Genomic DNA, 17,342 nt, shown 5'->3' with positions numbered 1-17,342 from the left:
ATCTGCTTAAGTAAGTATCAATTTGTTTGCTTAAGTATCCTTGTTAATACTCCTTAGAGATTCTGAATGAAGTTGTTATCCCATACATCTAATAGAAGTTAGGGCTTAGTCTATGTATGAACCCTTGATTAATTCAAATAATAGTCTAATAAGTTGTCAAGGTATTATGAGTAAAGACTCTTGTAAACTCGAACTTATCAGTAGATGTATGTGTCTCCTTACTCCTTACTCATATGAAATAATCTGTTGTTGTTCCCTCCCTTTCGTTACACCTGTGATTGGTTTTCTTTGAGCATTCTTGAGTATGTTGAAGATGTTGATAGTGTACTACACACTTTTATTTGGATTGTGATCCCTATGGTGTTATCTGTTATCTCATATTCATAGTAATATTCGACATAGTCTCTGTAAGAAGTGTGTATACCTTTGTGTTATTGTTACTGTTTTGGAGTTATAGTGAGTAGGGAAGAGTAAGTGTGAGTGGTTAAGGGTATTTAGAAGTAAGGTTTAGTTTGTGGTTGAGATGCCCTCCCTGACACAAGCACTGCTCGGGGTCCCTGAGACCCCTGTGAACTCTGAAGTACCAGGGATCCGAAGAGTATCTTGACCATGAATGAATTTTACCCTAAGCCCTTAATCTATTGATATTTGCTAATATCTTTAGGTTTAGTGTATAATGGAAATAAAGGTTTCACTGTAAATTTCTTTACTCTGCGTGAATTCACATTAATTTGCACTCCTAACTGCTATTGATTGTTACAACTCTATCTTGGGCCTATATTTGTGTTACTTATGCTTAAATAGTTTGTTGGTCTAGTATCTAATAACCTTCTCTCTTTTTTTTCATGAGTATGAGTTGGGTTTACCGAGTTCTCAAAGAAATAAATCCCAGATTCTTAGTTGGAATTTGGAGTCACTGAAGTTGCAGCTGGTGTTAGTTGTCCACTGGGCCTAACATTCTTCAGGCCCAAATCGTAAGTCCAATTCCCTTTCCTTTACCGATTTACATAATTTATTGTTACCTCTATGTGTATATAAGACTAACAATATTGAGTAAATACTTTCTCTTTATTATCTTTGAATTACTTTAGAAACATAGGCAAGCTAAAAACTATAAGTAAAATTGAAAGGAATTGTTGTCTCTTACATTAATTAAGTAACGTGAACATACTTAATTACTTATGCTATATTGTTTTCACTTTCAAATATAATAATTGTTTTCATGGAATTCTTTGAAGTTCAAAAATAGATTCAAAAGTTGACAATCCTTTTGTTTAAAAGCCAAAATCGGGCAAGTGATTTCAAGATCAAGTTTTCTTAAAACCAAAATGAACACAGTTGCAGTCAAAGATACCTCAAACGATTTTCTTCTTGACTTGGGTACAAGATTTGAAATTGATCTTAAGGTATATCTAAAGCCTACTTATTCAAATAGCCTTACTTTACTAAAGTTACAAAAATAGTCGTTTCATTTCAAAGATAAAATATTTTAAAACCTAGTCATGTTTACAAACATAGACATTATAAATACACTTCCAAAATTCTTTCAAATTATGTTTACATTTTTCAAAAGAATTTTATAAGTAAAACCTATACTCTCTTTTCAAAGTACATATATTATCTTCCTTTAAAAATGATAAGTTTTAAACATGGCATAGAGTAAGATATACCCTTGTAAGCTCTAATCAAGTAGAATATAGACATTTAATACCCTGAACATAGTCTCTATCCTATGGAGCTACCTCGGGTAGATTCTACGGGGTGCTTAATACCTTCCCCTAAGAAGAACAAGAACCCTACCCAAATCTCACTGGTTAGCAGACTAATAGGATGATGATCTTATTAATTGAATGGGTACCCTAGTATACCTTTAAATATTAGGTGGCGACTCTCATTAATATCAACAGGAAAATCACTAGTTGAATCTTGTTTTAACTCGTGCAAAATAGGGTGCAACAACCATGCTACAAGCCTTTAGCCGGTTTTTTTGTAATCCTCTTTTAGCACCCGGTCCTTCCTTAACACTCTTATGAAATAAGTGGCCTAAGGCATAGGTTTGTGGGGGAGGGGGGGGGGTTGAGGAATCTAAAAGAGGTATCAAGGCATCAAAAAGAGAGAAAAAATGATCTCTATGAAAAGAGAAGGCAAGAAAGGAAAAGAGCAAAAAGAAAAATTCCAAAAAGAGAATAAAAATGAAGGTTGATAAAATCAAAAAGAGACAACTATCTCTAGTATGAGCATCAAGGGAGAAAAAGAATGAAATAAACCATAAAGAGTGATGCTAAGTGTCTCTAGCCCCCAAGAAAAGGAACCGCCTCTAAGAGTTGGTAAATGTGAGCCAAGAAATAAAACAATAGAGTGCTTAAGGAAGGGTGTAACCATTTATCCCATATGGTATCCTACCCCAATCCAAAAGAATTCATTACAACCCGAATTCATTACAATTGAGTGAGCTTACATTAGTATGGGATCTACATGAGGGGCAACCCTATGGTACTTGAAGCCTTACTTGTGACATTCCTTTGTGAGACAAGAGTGAATCCTTCATTTCTCTAGGCAATGAGTGTTAATTCTTGAAGTGAGCATGGCAAATGGAAGGTAGAGGAGGTAGAGTTTGGAGTCCAGCATGATCTACATGGTACAAGAATATTCCTTGATGAATGAAGTCAATTCTTGAAGCTCAAATGTCACACTAGAGTTATATGCACATAACATGTGGTTTGTCACTTTGTTGAAAATGCATGAGTATTGTGGGTAATTATTGATCCCGTTTACAATTGACTCTCTAAAATGACCTTTCACTTTTAGGAGGTAGGAACTTATCTATTTGCCTGAGGACAAGCAAAGACTTAAGTTTGGGAGAGTTGATAAGTATGAATTTTAACCACTTATTAGTATCTTCTTGCTTTAGTTTTAGTCTAAAAGTATTGATTTTTGTTCCAAAAACTAATAAAATTATGCAAATTGCAGGCATATTGGAGGATTGGACCTTAACGAAGAAATCTAACTCAAAAAGGAGTAATCCGGCTCAAAAAGGCAAGAAGGAGCAAAGTAAACCAAAGTGCGGTCCGCAAAAGTAATTCTGCAGCCATGAAAGTGCGGTCCGTAGAATGCATATGTGGCCGTAGAATAGACACCTGAAGATTTAGAGGATTTTTGAAGAAGTTCGTTCCGCACACTAAATTGTGCGGCTGCAAACGTTGGTCGTACTGACAAGACTTTACAAAAATTTCAGATAAGGTGCAAAATGACCAAGTGTGAAGCCTTGCCAAAGTGAAGTCGCAGATGGAAAAGTGCGGCCGCAAAAGCTGAAGTACAGTCGGAGATGGAATTGTGAGGCAGCAGAATTCCTCCAACCGAAGAAGAGAAGAAAAGTGCAGACCGCGCATGAAATTGTGCAGCCGCGGAACCTCCCAAAGGGCATTTTTGTCAGCGAATTTTAGGGCTCTATAGATAGACGAGAAACGCTTTTTAGGGCATGTTTTGAATTGTAATCAGCTGTAGTGGTTATCTTTTGTTGTTTTGTGAAAGTTGAGATTATTTTGGGCGTAGAATCATTATTTTTATCATTTTAATCTTAGTTGATGTCTTTAATTAATTCTTCTTCTTTGTTTTCTTCACTTTCTAGCATGAGTAGCTAGATTTTCTCTAGGGCTGTGACCCAATACTAATGCGTAAACCTTATGGGTTATTAATTTTAGTACTTGTTTATGATTGGGTATTTATTATTTAGCGTTGTTTATGCATTATTTCTAGAATTAATGGTTGTAAATATTAATTATGAATTATTAAGGTTTTGTCTAGTCTAATTAAAGGGTTTGAAGTAGAAATAGGGAAAACTGGACCTGAGCTCATATCAATAGTTTGAATTGATACCCAATTAGACTTGAGAAAGCCAATTTCGGCATAACCACTCTATAACTGAGAGGTATTGAGTGGGTAATTCAGAGTTGAGAGTTATAATACACCCCGATCAACAAAACAAGCATTAACGTGATTTACCCATTAGGCTAGCACCTAGGCAAATGTTACATCCCTAGGTTTTTTCCCATTTGACTAAAAACATCAACAAACATTACTCGTTTTCTAGTTTCTTCTAATTAGTTTAAATTTGTTAGTGTTAATCTTGGAATTGGAAAACAAACACCCTTTGTTGAAAGAACAATTGAGTTATTTCACGTACTCTCATCAAGTATCTTCCCTAACATCCCTTGCAAACTCCATGTGCAATTCGACCCCAACTCTTGTTGGGTACTATTACATCAACGACCGTTTTCACTCACTATTGAGTGCGGATTAGACTTGAATCACTTATGGCGGACCTTTTTGAACTTTTCTTCTTCTTTTTGTTGTTATTATTGTTGTGTGTATGTTTCTTTCTGGTTGGGAAGTATCTCTGTCCTTTTCACTTCTTATTACTCCTTTCTTTCAATTATTCTTACATTTCTAGTATCTACTAATTCATTCGGGCGAGACATCTTACGATGTCAGTAATATTTGGTGTTGCAACGAAGGTGTAATGAAATATTGAAGTTATTTTCTAGTGCAAATATGTATAACTAGTGTTTATATATATATATATATATATATATATATATATATATATATGCAGTGTATAAGGTTGTATACACCCCAAAGATACAATGTATAAGGCATATATATATGAGTTGTTTAAGTTCGAATAATAATAGTATGTATTATTTTCTTTTTGAATTTCAAACAAATATTAATTATTAAAATATAAAAATGAAAGAAAAATAATAAAAACAAAAAAGCAATTTGATTTAGGAATAAAAAAATTAAAAGGTGAAAAAAATAGAATAAGTAGCAGGAATATGCGTGAAAGGGGGAGAAAGATTTGTTGGATGGAGATGGATGAAATCTATAGATTCATAAAAAACAAAAACATGAGTGGTATGTATTTATGTATAGGGTGAAATATGATATGACACATGGTCATCTAAAGGAAAGACACGTGGAACCCAAGACGAGAATGGCCGAACGCAGCCATTCCGCTTGTCACCGGAAGAGATAACGTTCATAAAGGTATATTAAATGCTCGGCGCCCGGTAGCATTTAATAAGGAATATTCTACAGCATTAAGAGCGATGACCCGTTATAGAGAATTTGACATTTATGTTCACCGTTACATCTTCATCAATGACCATCATAATTGATATTAAAGAAGGACACGATCCTAGAACCTCCTTCCCTAGACACAACTATAAATAGTGAGACAAGATATCATTGTAAAAGAAATAAATTTTCTGGCTAAACTTACACTACATTCTATACAAAGCTTAAAACAATCTTACTTTCCCTCTTTTTAATCTCATCATTGCTGTGCCCGGAAATCTTGTTCCCAGAACTGTCATGTCTGTTGTTTCATCTAACGTGATTTGATTATTTTCTCTTAGTAAAAATCACAAAACATAGCAGATAACACTCTTAACAACACGCACAACCCTGAAATTCGAGAGGATCAACCTCATTTAGAGGATTCAATCAGTGACACCCGCAATGAGGGGAATGACGCCATGCTGGTGCATGACAGGCAGTACCCTCGACCGGTTCGGGAGACAATTCCCAATGATGCTAATGAGGAGCATGTCGTGGATGCGGTGAGGGTCGTGCAAGAGCAACACGCGATCATTTCTAGGCCATCTCACGTGGCCGGATAAGGTTATGATGGAGTTGAAGCAGGTGCTATCGGGGGCTTCGAATAATGCAAACAGACGAGATCTAATTCTTCCCGGTGTTCCCGCAAACCGAATAATGCATAGAGTCGACAACAACACTCCCAGGGGTGAAGTGGGATCCGACGAGGCTAGGGGAGCGGATCCGGTCTCAATAACGAGAACGACCCGTTCAATAATGAAATTTTATGGTTTATGAGGGAAGTAAATACCCGCATGGACCGAATTTCAGGCGCGCCGCCAGTATTGAAAGGTGCGAACTCAAAGAAGTATACTCAATTGCCGTATAAGCCGAGTGCGACACCAGAATTAATCCTGAAGCGGTTCAAAATACCTGAAGTGCCAAAGTATGACGGGACTTTAGACCCACAGGAGCATATTACCATCTACACAATGGCAGTAAAAAGAAATGATTTAGCTCCTCACAAAATTAAATCTGTGTTGCTAAAGTAATTTGGAAAACTCTTATGACGGGACCTCTAACGTGGTATTCATTATTACCTGAGTGTTCCATAGATTTATTTGAGATGCTCGCGGATTCTTTCATCAAGGCTCATGTCGGGGCCATAAAAGTACAAGCCCGAAAGGCTTACATATTCAAGAATACACAAAGAGAATCCAAATTATTACGAGAGTTCGTTACCCGATTCCAGAAAGAAAGAATGTTGGTACCGGCAGTCCCGGGTGAATGGGCAGTTGAAGCATTCACCAAAGGATTAAATCCGAGAAGCTCAGACGCTTCCCGAAAGCTGAAGGAGAGACTACTTGAGTTTCAGGCAACAACTTAGGCAGATGTCCACAACCGGTACGAGTCAAACATAAGGATCGAAGATGACCAGGTCGATTCTACATCATCAGCCAAAGGACGGAAGAAAAGCAGAGAAAAATCAAAGGATAACTATGACGCGGACAGACGGACTTCGAGGGGCCAGTTTTTGCCTTACGAGCTGATCGAAGGCCGTGGAAGAAACTTCCGGGCAGCAAACAAGTTCACTGTTGATAGAGGGACCGATCGTGGTCAAAAAAATAGATCACTTCAGGATAAAGAGTCGTCGGGGTCTCAGGATCCTTCTTACCCCAACTTATCAGAATATAACTTCAACGTTAATATAGTGGAGTTGATGTCATCCATGAGTAACATTAAAAAGGCATGATTCCCGAGACCTATGAGATCCGATTCCAGCCAGAGGGATCCCAACTTATGGTGTGAATACGATGGGACGAACGGCCACCGAACATGGGACTGTCGACACCTTCGAGAAGAGGTGGCAATACTATTAAAGAATGGTCACCTCATAGAATTCTCAAGTGACCGAGCTAAGAACAATTATGGTCGTAATAGAGACAATGCAGAACCTTCGAAAGTAGGAGAAGAAACCCCATGCCAAATGATCAATATGATCTTCGGAAGGACTGAGATTAACGGGGTCACCTTTTCGGTAGCGAAGAAGACAAAAGTATCTGTAACTCATAGTAAAAGACTCCGGGAAGACGATATCACTTTCATGGAGGAGGACGCAGACAGATTGTTACCACACAATGATGCACTAGTAATTTCTTTCAATGTGTTGATTTTAAGATTAAACGTGTTCTAGTGGATCAAGGAAGTTCGGCTATTATCATACAATGGAGAGTATTGGAGCAAGATAAACTTACCGGAAGCATTATTCCGTTAATAAAGCTCCTCGTTGGATTTAACCTTGCGAGCGTGATGACCTGGGGAGAGATTTTGCTGCTCACAAATGCTGAAGGAGTAATGAAAACAACTCTCTTCGAAGTAGTAGATGGTGTCATGGGATACAATATCATCCTGGGAAGATCATGGTTACACGAGATGAAAGATGTAACCTCAACATATCATCAATTGCTGAAGTTTCCAACGCCCGAGGGAATCAAGCAGACAAGAGGTGATGAACTGGCATTAAGGGAGATGAATGCAATTTCGGTTTCCAGTATCAAAGGGAAGGAGCACACGACATAGCAATTACAGGAACCGGAACCTACTCCCAAGCTAGAAGAACTTAGCCTGGGAGCAGAGTTGTCAGAACATTATCAAGTGCTGATATATTTTCAAGTTCCAGAAGAGACGGACGCAACGAATTCCACGGCGGAGGAACTGGAGCAAGTAGCATTTTTCAAAAAATTCCTAAAAAGAAAAATCCATTTGGGAACAGGACTGCACCCGGAGCTTAAATCTGGTTTTATTGAATTCCTTAATTTTAATGTCGATTGTTTTGCATGGTCACACGAGGATATGAATGGTATCCCGACGGAAGTATCCATTCACAAGTTGAGTTTGTATCCCAATGTACCTCCGGTAAGACAAAAGAAATGACATATTGCCGAGGCCAGGAATAAATTCGTCAAAGAAGAGGTAACCCGTTTGCTTAATATCAGTTTGATCCGAGAGGTAAGATATCCGGACTGGCTAGCCAATGTAGTAGTAGTTCCCAATAAGAAAAATAAAGTTCGCATATGTATAGACTATAAAGACATTAATAAGGCGTGCCCGAAAGACTCGTTCCCACTGCCAAATATCGATCAAATGATTGATGCCTCGACCGGGCACGAGTTAATAAGTTTCCTCGATGCTTATTCCGGGTATAACCAAATCAAGATGAACCCGTAAGATCAGGAAAAGACTTTGTTTATAATGAATTTCGGTACATATTGTTACAATGTGATGCCCTTAGGGTTAAAAAAGGCCGCAACCACTTATCAACGACTCATAAATAAGATGTTTGAAAAGAAAATACGAAAGACTATGGAAGTTTATATAGACGATATGCTCGTTATGTCTTTGAATGTAGGTGACCACCTTAAGCATTTGCAAGAAACATTCGACATCCTGAGATAGCATAACATAAAACTTAATCCCGAGAAGTGCGTGTTCGGAGTCAGTTCTAGTAAGTTTCTAGGATTTCTGGTCTTACAAAGGGGAATTGAGGTAAACCCCAACAAAATCAAGACTATAGAGTATATACCCAGATCAATTGTCAAACGTAAAGGAAGTCCAAAGGCTCACAGGAAAATTAACAGCTTTGAGCAGGTTCATTTCCCGAACGGCGAAAAAATGTCATCACTTCTTCACACTCCTCAAAAGAAATATAATTTTGAATGGACACCGGAGTGCTAGTAGGCTCTGAGGGACCTGAAAAAGTACTTATCAAGCCCTCCATTTCTCTCAAAACCAAAAGAAGGTAAATCATTGCTAGTGTACCTCGCGGTTTTAGAAGTTGCGGTAAGTGCGATTCTAGTCCGGGAGGACGAAGGTATGCAATTTCCCATTTAGTACATTAGAAAAATTTTAATGGGAGCAAACACTCGCTACCTACATTTGGAAAAACTGGCCTTAGCTCTCGTAGTCGCCGCTCGGAAGCTAAGACCCTATTTCCAGTGCCACTCGATAACTGTGGTGACTACTTTCCCTTTGTGGAACATCCTCCATAAACCCGAGCTCTCAGGCATATTGGCTAAATGGGCCATCGAAATGAATGAGTTTGAAATAGAATATAAACCAAGGACTTCGATTAAGTCGCAAGTCTTGGTTGACTTCGTGGTCGATTTTAGTCCGGGACTACTGCCTCGAGTAACCAAGGAGGCAGTAATGGTGTCGGAATCAACATCGGGGGTATGGATCTTATTTCCGGATGGAGCTTCCAACGTAAAAGGGTCCGGACTCAGAATAGCCTTAATCACGTCTTCGGGGAAAACCTTAAGGCAAGCCATCAGAATGATCCCTTTAACTAACAATGAAGCAGAGTATGAAGCTTTGATTGCAGGGATCGAATTGTCTCAGTGACTTGATTATGAGGTTATCGAAATAAAATGTAACTCGCAGCTGGTGGTAAATCAGGTATAGAGGATCTTTGATACCAAAGAAGAACGTATGCAACAATACGTGGTAAAGGTCCAGGCTCTTTTGGAATGATTCCCGGAGTGGTCAATTACTCATATCCCGAGGGAGGATAACACAAAAGCGGCCGCATTAGCAAACTTAGGACCATCGACGAAAATAAAGGGATCGGAGTTCGAGATGGTAGTGCAACTAATGAACTCAGTCCTAGATACAGATGGTTACTATAAGGTAAATTTGACTAGTCTGGTCTGGGACTAGAGAAATGAAATAATTGAATATCTCGTGCACATGGCATCATGGGCATTACGTGCCAAGCTGCACGTTATAACTCAAGTTGCACGTTTCTTTTAATTCTGACTGACTATTTTTCTAAATGGGTGAAAGTTGGACCTTATCAGAAGATCGGAGAACGCGAAGTGGTAAATTTCCTATGGGAAAATATAATTTGCAGGTTCGAAATACCAAAAGAAATAGCATGTGACAATGGGCCACAATTTATCGGTGCAAAAGTTACAAAGTTCCCCGATGATTTGAAGATAAAAAGGATCACATCTTATCCTTATCATCCGAGCTCAAACAGTCAATCGAAATCGACAAACAAAGTGATTATTCAAAAACTCAAGAAAAGGTAGGAAGTAGAAAAAGGCAAATGGCCCGAAGAATTGCCCGGAGTTCTATGGGCCTATCGAACAATGGCCAAATCGAGCACATGAGAAACTCATTTTCCCTTGTGTACGGTGTTGAAGCCCTAATCTTCGTGGAAGTGGGTGAACCCACTTTGAGATATTTTCAGGAAGATGAAGAATCGAACAACTAAGCAATGTTAATAAACTTGGAACTGCTCAAGGCATGTAGGGACTTGGTGAGTGTAAGAATGGCAGCTCAAAAGCAAAGAATGGAGCAATATTATAATCGAAGAACCAACCTCCGTTATTTCAAAGTAGGAGACCTGGTTTTGAGGAAAGTAATCCAAAATACTCGGGATCTCAATGCCTGGAAGCTAGGTCCAACGTGGGAAGGTCCCTACCAGATTTAAGCTATCACTGGGAAAGGTTCGTACGGGTTGGAGAACCAGAATAAAGACAAGTTGCCTAGCAACTGGAACGTGGTACACCTCAAAAGATATTATTGTTGATGAGCATTATTCAAGCAGAAAGTATGTGTTGCACTCTTTTTCCCTTCGTTAAGTTTTTGTCCCGATTGGGTTTTTCTAGCAAGGTTTTAAACGAGCCACTGATAGAAAGCGTACTATGAAGAAAGCAGCAATAAGACCTTTGATAATAAGGCAAACAAACAAGTTTCCACTCGGGGACTGTTAGATAATATTCGGCTCGATAGAAAATTCCCACCGGGAAGCTAAGTTTGCTACCGAACAAAGGTTACTCGACCGTTCACGAGCACAAACCACTAGAAGATTGATAGATAGTCTTTTGCTCGATAGCATGGATTCCTAAGGGGAAGTAAGGTATGTTGCTGAGTTCAGGATTATCTAGCAATTCATTGATAGAACCATTGAAGGCACAAGCCAGTGTTCCAATTCGCATTCTTCGCATTCGAACACTGGGGGGAATGACACGAGGATACGGAAACATTGACTGCCACGTCAACTGGGAATCGAAAATGAAATGCATCATCGGGACTGGGGACTGCGTAGCCAGCCCCGTAGAAACAAGTTTTACAAGATAGCCACAAGTAATGGCAATTGTTTTTAGCATAATAAATCCTTGTGTACTTTTGAAAATAGAAAGAATTATATGAAATGAAATTCTTTTGTTTTTATGTTGTTTCTTGTTTGAACGATAAACTAACTTTGTCATTTGAAAGTTAAACAAGTACTTCAAATGTTAGTTCCATAATAAACAGGAGACATCCACTTCAAAAGCACCGTAAACATAAGAGGGTCCTCTATTATGAAAACCCTCACGTAAAAGGGTTGGTTTCGGAAGAATATGTGCCCGGAATCAAAATGCCTTTGAGAAAAAATGCACCCGAAACGTACACGAAAGGTCGCAAAACGTAAACTTGCGCAAATACTTATAGAAACCCTCATGTAAAAGGGATAATGCTCGGAACCAAAGTGCTTCGAGAAAAATACATCCAAGACTACACATAGTAAAGCGTGAACAAAAAAATGTGTGCAAAATTCTTAAGCAAATGCAAGGGTTAAAGACTTGCATGGATAATCAAATGAAAGTAAGACCCAAACAATACTTGAGAAAAAATATGTCTTTATTTACAAGAACGTGCCAAAATGGTGAAAGTAAAAAATGGAAAAAAGAAAAGAAAAGCTAAACTGTAGTGTCTCCGGAACCAGGAGGAAGAGAAGTGTCTGCATCCCCGGGAGAAGTAGGTTGGTCCACCGATGGCTCGACGTTTTCCCCAGTCTTGTTTTTAGCATCGTCTCTCTCCGATTCCTCTTCAATTCCCGAAAACTCAGAACCAAAGCCAGAAGAACCAGGAGCATCAGACTGCGTCGGGAGTCCATTTTTAGCAGCCAACTCAAGCTCTCGGGCCTTAGCAATTTCAGCATCATAGTCAATGATACTTGATTTCGCCTCTTCCAAGATTTTTCTCCTTGTGTTGTACATGGCATAAGTTCTTTCGATAGCCAGGGAAGTCGCTCGGCACTTAAGTTCTTATTTGAGTTGGGTAACCTTGGTAGAAAGGCTTTCCCAGGCGGACTTAATAGATCTGAGGCTAACATCAAGGTCATGGACGGTAGAACTAAAGCGCATATTGTGCTTGATAGTTTTCTTGTACTTCTCTTCCAACTGGGCATGTTTCTCCCTCACAACAGCAAGCTCTTCAATTTTTGAGTTCAAGGCCGCATCTAAGTCAGTCACTTTTTCGGCAGTAGCAGCCTCGCGCTCGGTTTAAGTAAGAACGACATCCTAGACTTCAGCCCATTTGGTCATGGCTTCATCAAATCCAACCCTTAGCGGGCCAATTTCTTGGCTAAGAGTTACCACTTCTTGCTTGCTTTGCTGCAAACAAGCCTCCAAAACAACGACCTCAGTAGCGTTGGTTTCTAGTTCCGAGAGGCGGAGAACAGTTTGGTCCCGTTCCACCAAAAGTTGATTCCGTTCAGAAGTAAGTTCCTCCTTCTCACAAATCAACCTCTAAAGTCCCTCAGAAGTAAGAAAGTTGACCTACAAAACAAGAAGAAGTAAAACTTAGAATATATTCATACAAAAGTAGAAGAAATAACAAAGGAAGAAAGGAACGCACCGCTGCGGAATTGTGCATGGCATTGTTCAACAAACACTCCCCCTAGAGTGCTTGAATATTTTCCCAATCTTTCTCTAAAGCCAAAGGCTTCATAGAGTTAGCAAGCTCCACCGGTCGGGAGAGCGGGTTGCACCCGGTAGAGATCGAAAGGATAACATTCCTCCTCTTTTGTAGCTCTGCGGAAGGGTCAGCATAATGTTTCCCTAATTCCCATGAACTGGGGACTGGGGAAGAGGAACACCCTCTCTATGGTCAGGTGCGATCGGCATATATGATCTAGCAGTTGCTGGTGGAATAGTGGATGAAGGTGGAAATAATGTAGTAGCTGCTAGTGGAAGAGTGGATGAAGGGTGAGAAGCAGTTGCATCAAATTCAGTGTTGGTTGATGGATGGTCGCCAACCAAAGATGGCAGGGATCCGGTACTCAGCCCTGCAGTACCGTACACAGCACTTGGGGCCCGAAAATGGGAGTTGGAATCTAGCAAATCAAATTCTCCCCAAAGTGTCGATACATCGTCCTCGGTTGGTGTAACTATCTCAATAGGTCGATCATCATGTTGAGATGATGAGGATCATCGCCTTCTATCTAAAGAATCTCCCTCATCACTAGATTATTCTTCATCATCAATCATCACGGTGTCTATGACCGGCCCGGAAGGAGGACTGGTCACCATCTCCACTGGATATGACTCGGGGGCATCAGTCTTTGCCCTCTTATTCCTTTCCCCGGCCGTAGAGGAACGTCTTCTCTTCGGTTGTTTATCCTCTGGTCGGGGGCTCTGTAAAGAAGTGTTTGTGCCCGAAACAGGCTCGGAGATACCTGTTCGAGTAAGTGCCTCCCGAAGCAGCCTCACTGTATCAGCAGGATCAGCCAAGACGTCCTCCTCAAGAATAGCAACAGAGCCCACAGATAGACCTAATTTCATGAACAAGTCAGACAGGTTTGACCAATTCTCCATATATAAAAAAAAATGGAATCAAAGTAAATATTACCATGAATTTTGTCCTTCCACCCGTATCTAAGGGCCAGTTCTTTCAACAAACGAGTTTCGGGAGTCGTGACATCCAAGATCTTCTGAACCCACCGATCCAAGCCTCCCACCACCAGTGGGATCAATCGAGTTGCGAAAATATACGAAGGGTGAAGAGTCGATACATCCATAGAAGAATATTTAGTGAAAGAAAATATATAAGATAAAGATCATACGAGTGCGGTTCCAAGCGGCCAGAAAGGATTAAGCCGTTGTCACAATGATATTATTAGTGGCAACTGCAACGAACCGTTCCGTCTACGAACGGTCATTGTTATCATCCATTTTAGTCAACAGAGCATGTTTGACCACATTTGTAAAGGTTTATAATACCTCCACGGAAAGTTTTGGGGGAGTAGAGATTCATCATACGAGATAATATTAGCTCTTCTCCAGTCTCCTAGCACAAACGTCGAAGGCAGGTGATCGTCCTCCACACTGAAGGACTTACCTGTTCCAAACACACCCGGTAGCGAAGGCAAATCTCCTCGATCACGAAATCAAGATTTCCACTCAAAGAAAACGCACTCAAAGTAAATGGATACATGTAAAAGTATGTAAAACCTTCCTTGGGAAGGGTCATTCGCTCCGATAAATCAGGAGCAATGATATCCAACTCATAGCAGCGACAGTCTTTCTTCACAGCAGGAATACTGGAAGGACGAATAGAAGAAGGGTACTTACTAACAGCCCATGTACTAGGGTTAGCAGTAGGGAATTTCTCTTCAAAGTCCTTTGTGGTACTTAGTCTTCTTGGGATGATGGAACCTACCGTTGGAGGAGTAGAGTCCTCGGCTTTGTTCTTTTTTTTTTGAAGAATCGGCACGCTTGGAGGAAGAAGCCATTGAATAAGAAGAAGGAAAAGGTTTTTGTTTGAATAGAATTAGAGAAAGGATGGAGAACAAAGATGCAAATCAGAAGCTAGAGAAATTATGAAGTGCAAAGGAAAAGAATGATGCGTATAAGTAAAATTTTGGCGGTTAAATTCATGGCCATGATTACCTCGATAATCAGCAAAGGTCGTGCTGAATCGTGGGATGACGCCTGCTCGGGGCATTAAATGCGGAGAGACGTTCGTCTAATCAACCGTCAGAAGCATTCAGAGGGAGTTATAGTAATTCCCGCCAAAAGAGTATTTCTACCAACTTCCGGGTAACACAAAGTTATGTCACCGGAAAGCGGGGGGCTATCTATATACGATAAAATATGATATGACACGTGGTCATCTAAAGGAAAGACACATGGAACCCAAGACGAGGATAGCCAAAGACCGAAAGCAGTCATTCCGCTTGTCACTAGAAGGGATAACATTCATAAAGGTTTATTAAATGCTCTGCGCCCGGTAGCATTTAATAAGGAATATTTTGCAGCATTAAGAGCGATGGCCCGTTATAGAGAATTTGGACTTTATGTTCACTGTTACATTTTCATCAATGACCCTCATAATTGACTTTAAATGAGGGCATGATCCTTGGACCACCTTCCCTAGACACAACTATAAATAGTGAGCCTAGTTAACATTGTAAAGGAGATGAATTTTCTAGCTAAACTTACACTATATTCTATACAAAGCTTAATAGAATCTTACTTTCCTGGGTTTTGATCTCATCATTGTTGTGCCCGGAAATCTTGTTCCCGGAACTATCATCTCTGTTGTTTCATCTACATTTTATGGCTAAGTATTGTACATTTCTTCAATTATTGCATTATTTCATGATCAAATTAGTTCACTTGTCTAGAAACCATGTATAAATTCAACTATACTGTTTTACGGGTAAACAATTTAGGCTATATTTTGTTGGTTACATAGTTGTAATCTTTTTTATTGGCTATGTAAATAAAATTAGTATATTGGGTTGTATTTCTATGCAAATAGAGATGTTATATATATGCACACATGAGAAATTAATATCTCCCAAATTATTTTGTGGATCTTCCAAGCCAGAGCAAGAAATTTTACCCCGGCATTACTTTTAGGGATCGTTTGGTAGGATGCATTAGGGGAAATGTCACGACCCGAAATTTCCCACCGACGGGACTGTGATGGCGCCTAACATTCACTTTCTAGGCAAGCCAACGTTAGAGAATCATTTACCAATTTCTAATTTCCATTCAGTAATTAACATTAATTAACTACAATGAAATATAACAAGTGCGGAATATCATAAATATGTATTAACTACTACCACCCGGATATGGTGTCACAATTTACGAGCATTTTAGAATTTACAACAAGTAATAGTCTGAAAGAAATACAACCGTCTGAATGAAAGAAAACAGTAAGACATAAAGAATAGACGGGGACTTCAAGGTTTGTGAAGGCCGATAGATCTACCTTGAGTCTCCGAACAACGGACTAGTAGCAAATCTCGATCAACCTGAACCGGTATCAAAATCTACACAGAAAGTACAAAGTGCAGCATCAGTACAACCGACCCCATGTACTGGTAAGTGTCGAGCCTAACCTCGGCGAAGTAGTGACGAGGCTAAGACAAGACACTCATATATAACCTGAACAGTATAATCATGCTAGAGGCAACAACAATAAGTAAAAACAATAATGCAGAAATAATGGGAGGGGAACATACAGTGGGGAAAATACCACATAAAGAGTGAGAATAATGAAAAGACAAAATTAAACCGGAAATCTTTAAATGAATTGAGCAATTAAGACAGCAAGGAAAAATCAGCATGACATCACCCTTCGTGCTTTTACTCTCAACCTCACCAAGTAATAAATAAGATTGCACGGCATCACCCTTCGTGCTTTTACTCTCTTCCTCACAATATAAATAAATCATGCACGGCATCACCCTTCGTGCTTTACACTCTTCCTCACAATATAAATAAATTATGCACGGCATCACCCTTCGTGCTTTACACTCTTCCTCATAATTCATGGAATCAATAACAACGAATAAAGAGAAGATTCAAAAGAAATCAATATTTCATCAATGATTACTTTCAAAATTTTATCAACCTTGGAGGAACCGAGTACAAGTCTCCCAACATTTCAACAACAACAGTAAGCATGGATAACAAGATTTAAGATTTACAAATTTGCAAGAAAATGGAATTTCACTCGCATGCTATGACTCGACCACAACGTATAGATGTTCGTCACCTCAACTATACATCGTATCCAACAACAAAACACGTAGCAGTTACTCACACAATACCTATTCCCTCAAGCCAAAGTTAGACACGACACTTACCTCGCTCTGAAGGTCACTAAAATGACTCAATAATATCAAATATTGACAAAGGAATCAATTATATTGCGTAAGTTAAATTTTCCAATTTTCTTTTCCTCCAAAAAGTCGAAAAATCGACCCCGGGCCCACTTAGTCAAAACCCGAGGTTCAGACCAAAATCCTTCTACCCATTCATCCCCGAGCCCGAATATGTAATTAGTTTTGGAATCCGACCCCAAATTGAGGTCTAAATCCCCAAATTCCCGAAATCCCTATTTTCTACCCTAACCCCTAATTCTACCATGAAAACCTTAGATTTTTTAGGTTCAAATCT

The 17,342-nt window shown here is 39.4% G+C and overlaps 1 protein-coding gene across 1 annotated transcript; it reads left to right on the top strand.

Moving 5' to 3' along the window:
• Nucleotides 1–6,862: 6,862 nt before the first annotated feature.
• LOC138908609 (uncharacterized) lies at nt 6,863–7,677 on the top strand. The gene is made up of 2 exons (XM_070199288.1): nt 6,863–7,159; nt 7,276–7,677. Exons 1-2 carry the CDS (start codon nt 6,863–6,865, stop codon nt 7,675–7,677), a joined length of 699 nt encoding a protein of 232 aa, XP_070055389.1.
• Nucleotides 7,678–17,342: the final 9,665 nt, after the last annotated feature.

Source organism: Nicotiana tomentosiformis, chromosome 1 (genome assembly GCF_000390325.3).
Source record: "Nicotiana tomentosiformis chromosome 1, ASM39032v3, whole genome shotgun sequence".
In the NCBI taxonomy this organism is placed as follows: Eukaryota; Viridiplantae; Streptophyta; class Magnoliopsida; order Solanales; family Solanaceae; genus Nicotiana; species Nicotiana tomentosiformis.
Note: the sequence above shows the minus strand (reverse complement) of the source record. Positions and strands in the feature narration are given on the sequence as shown.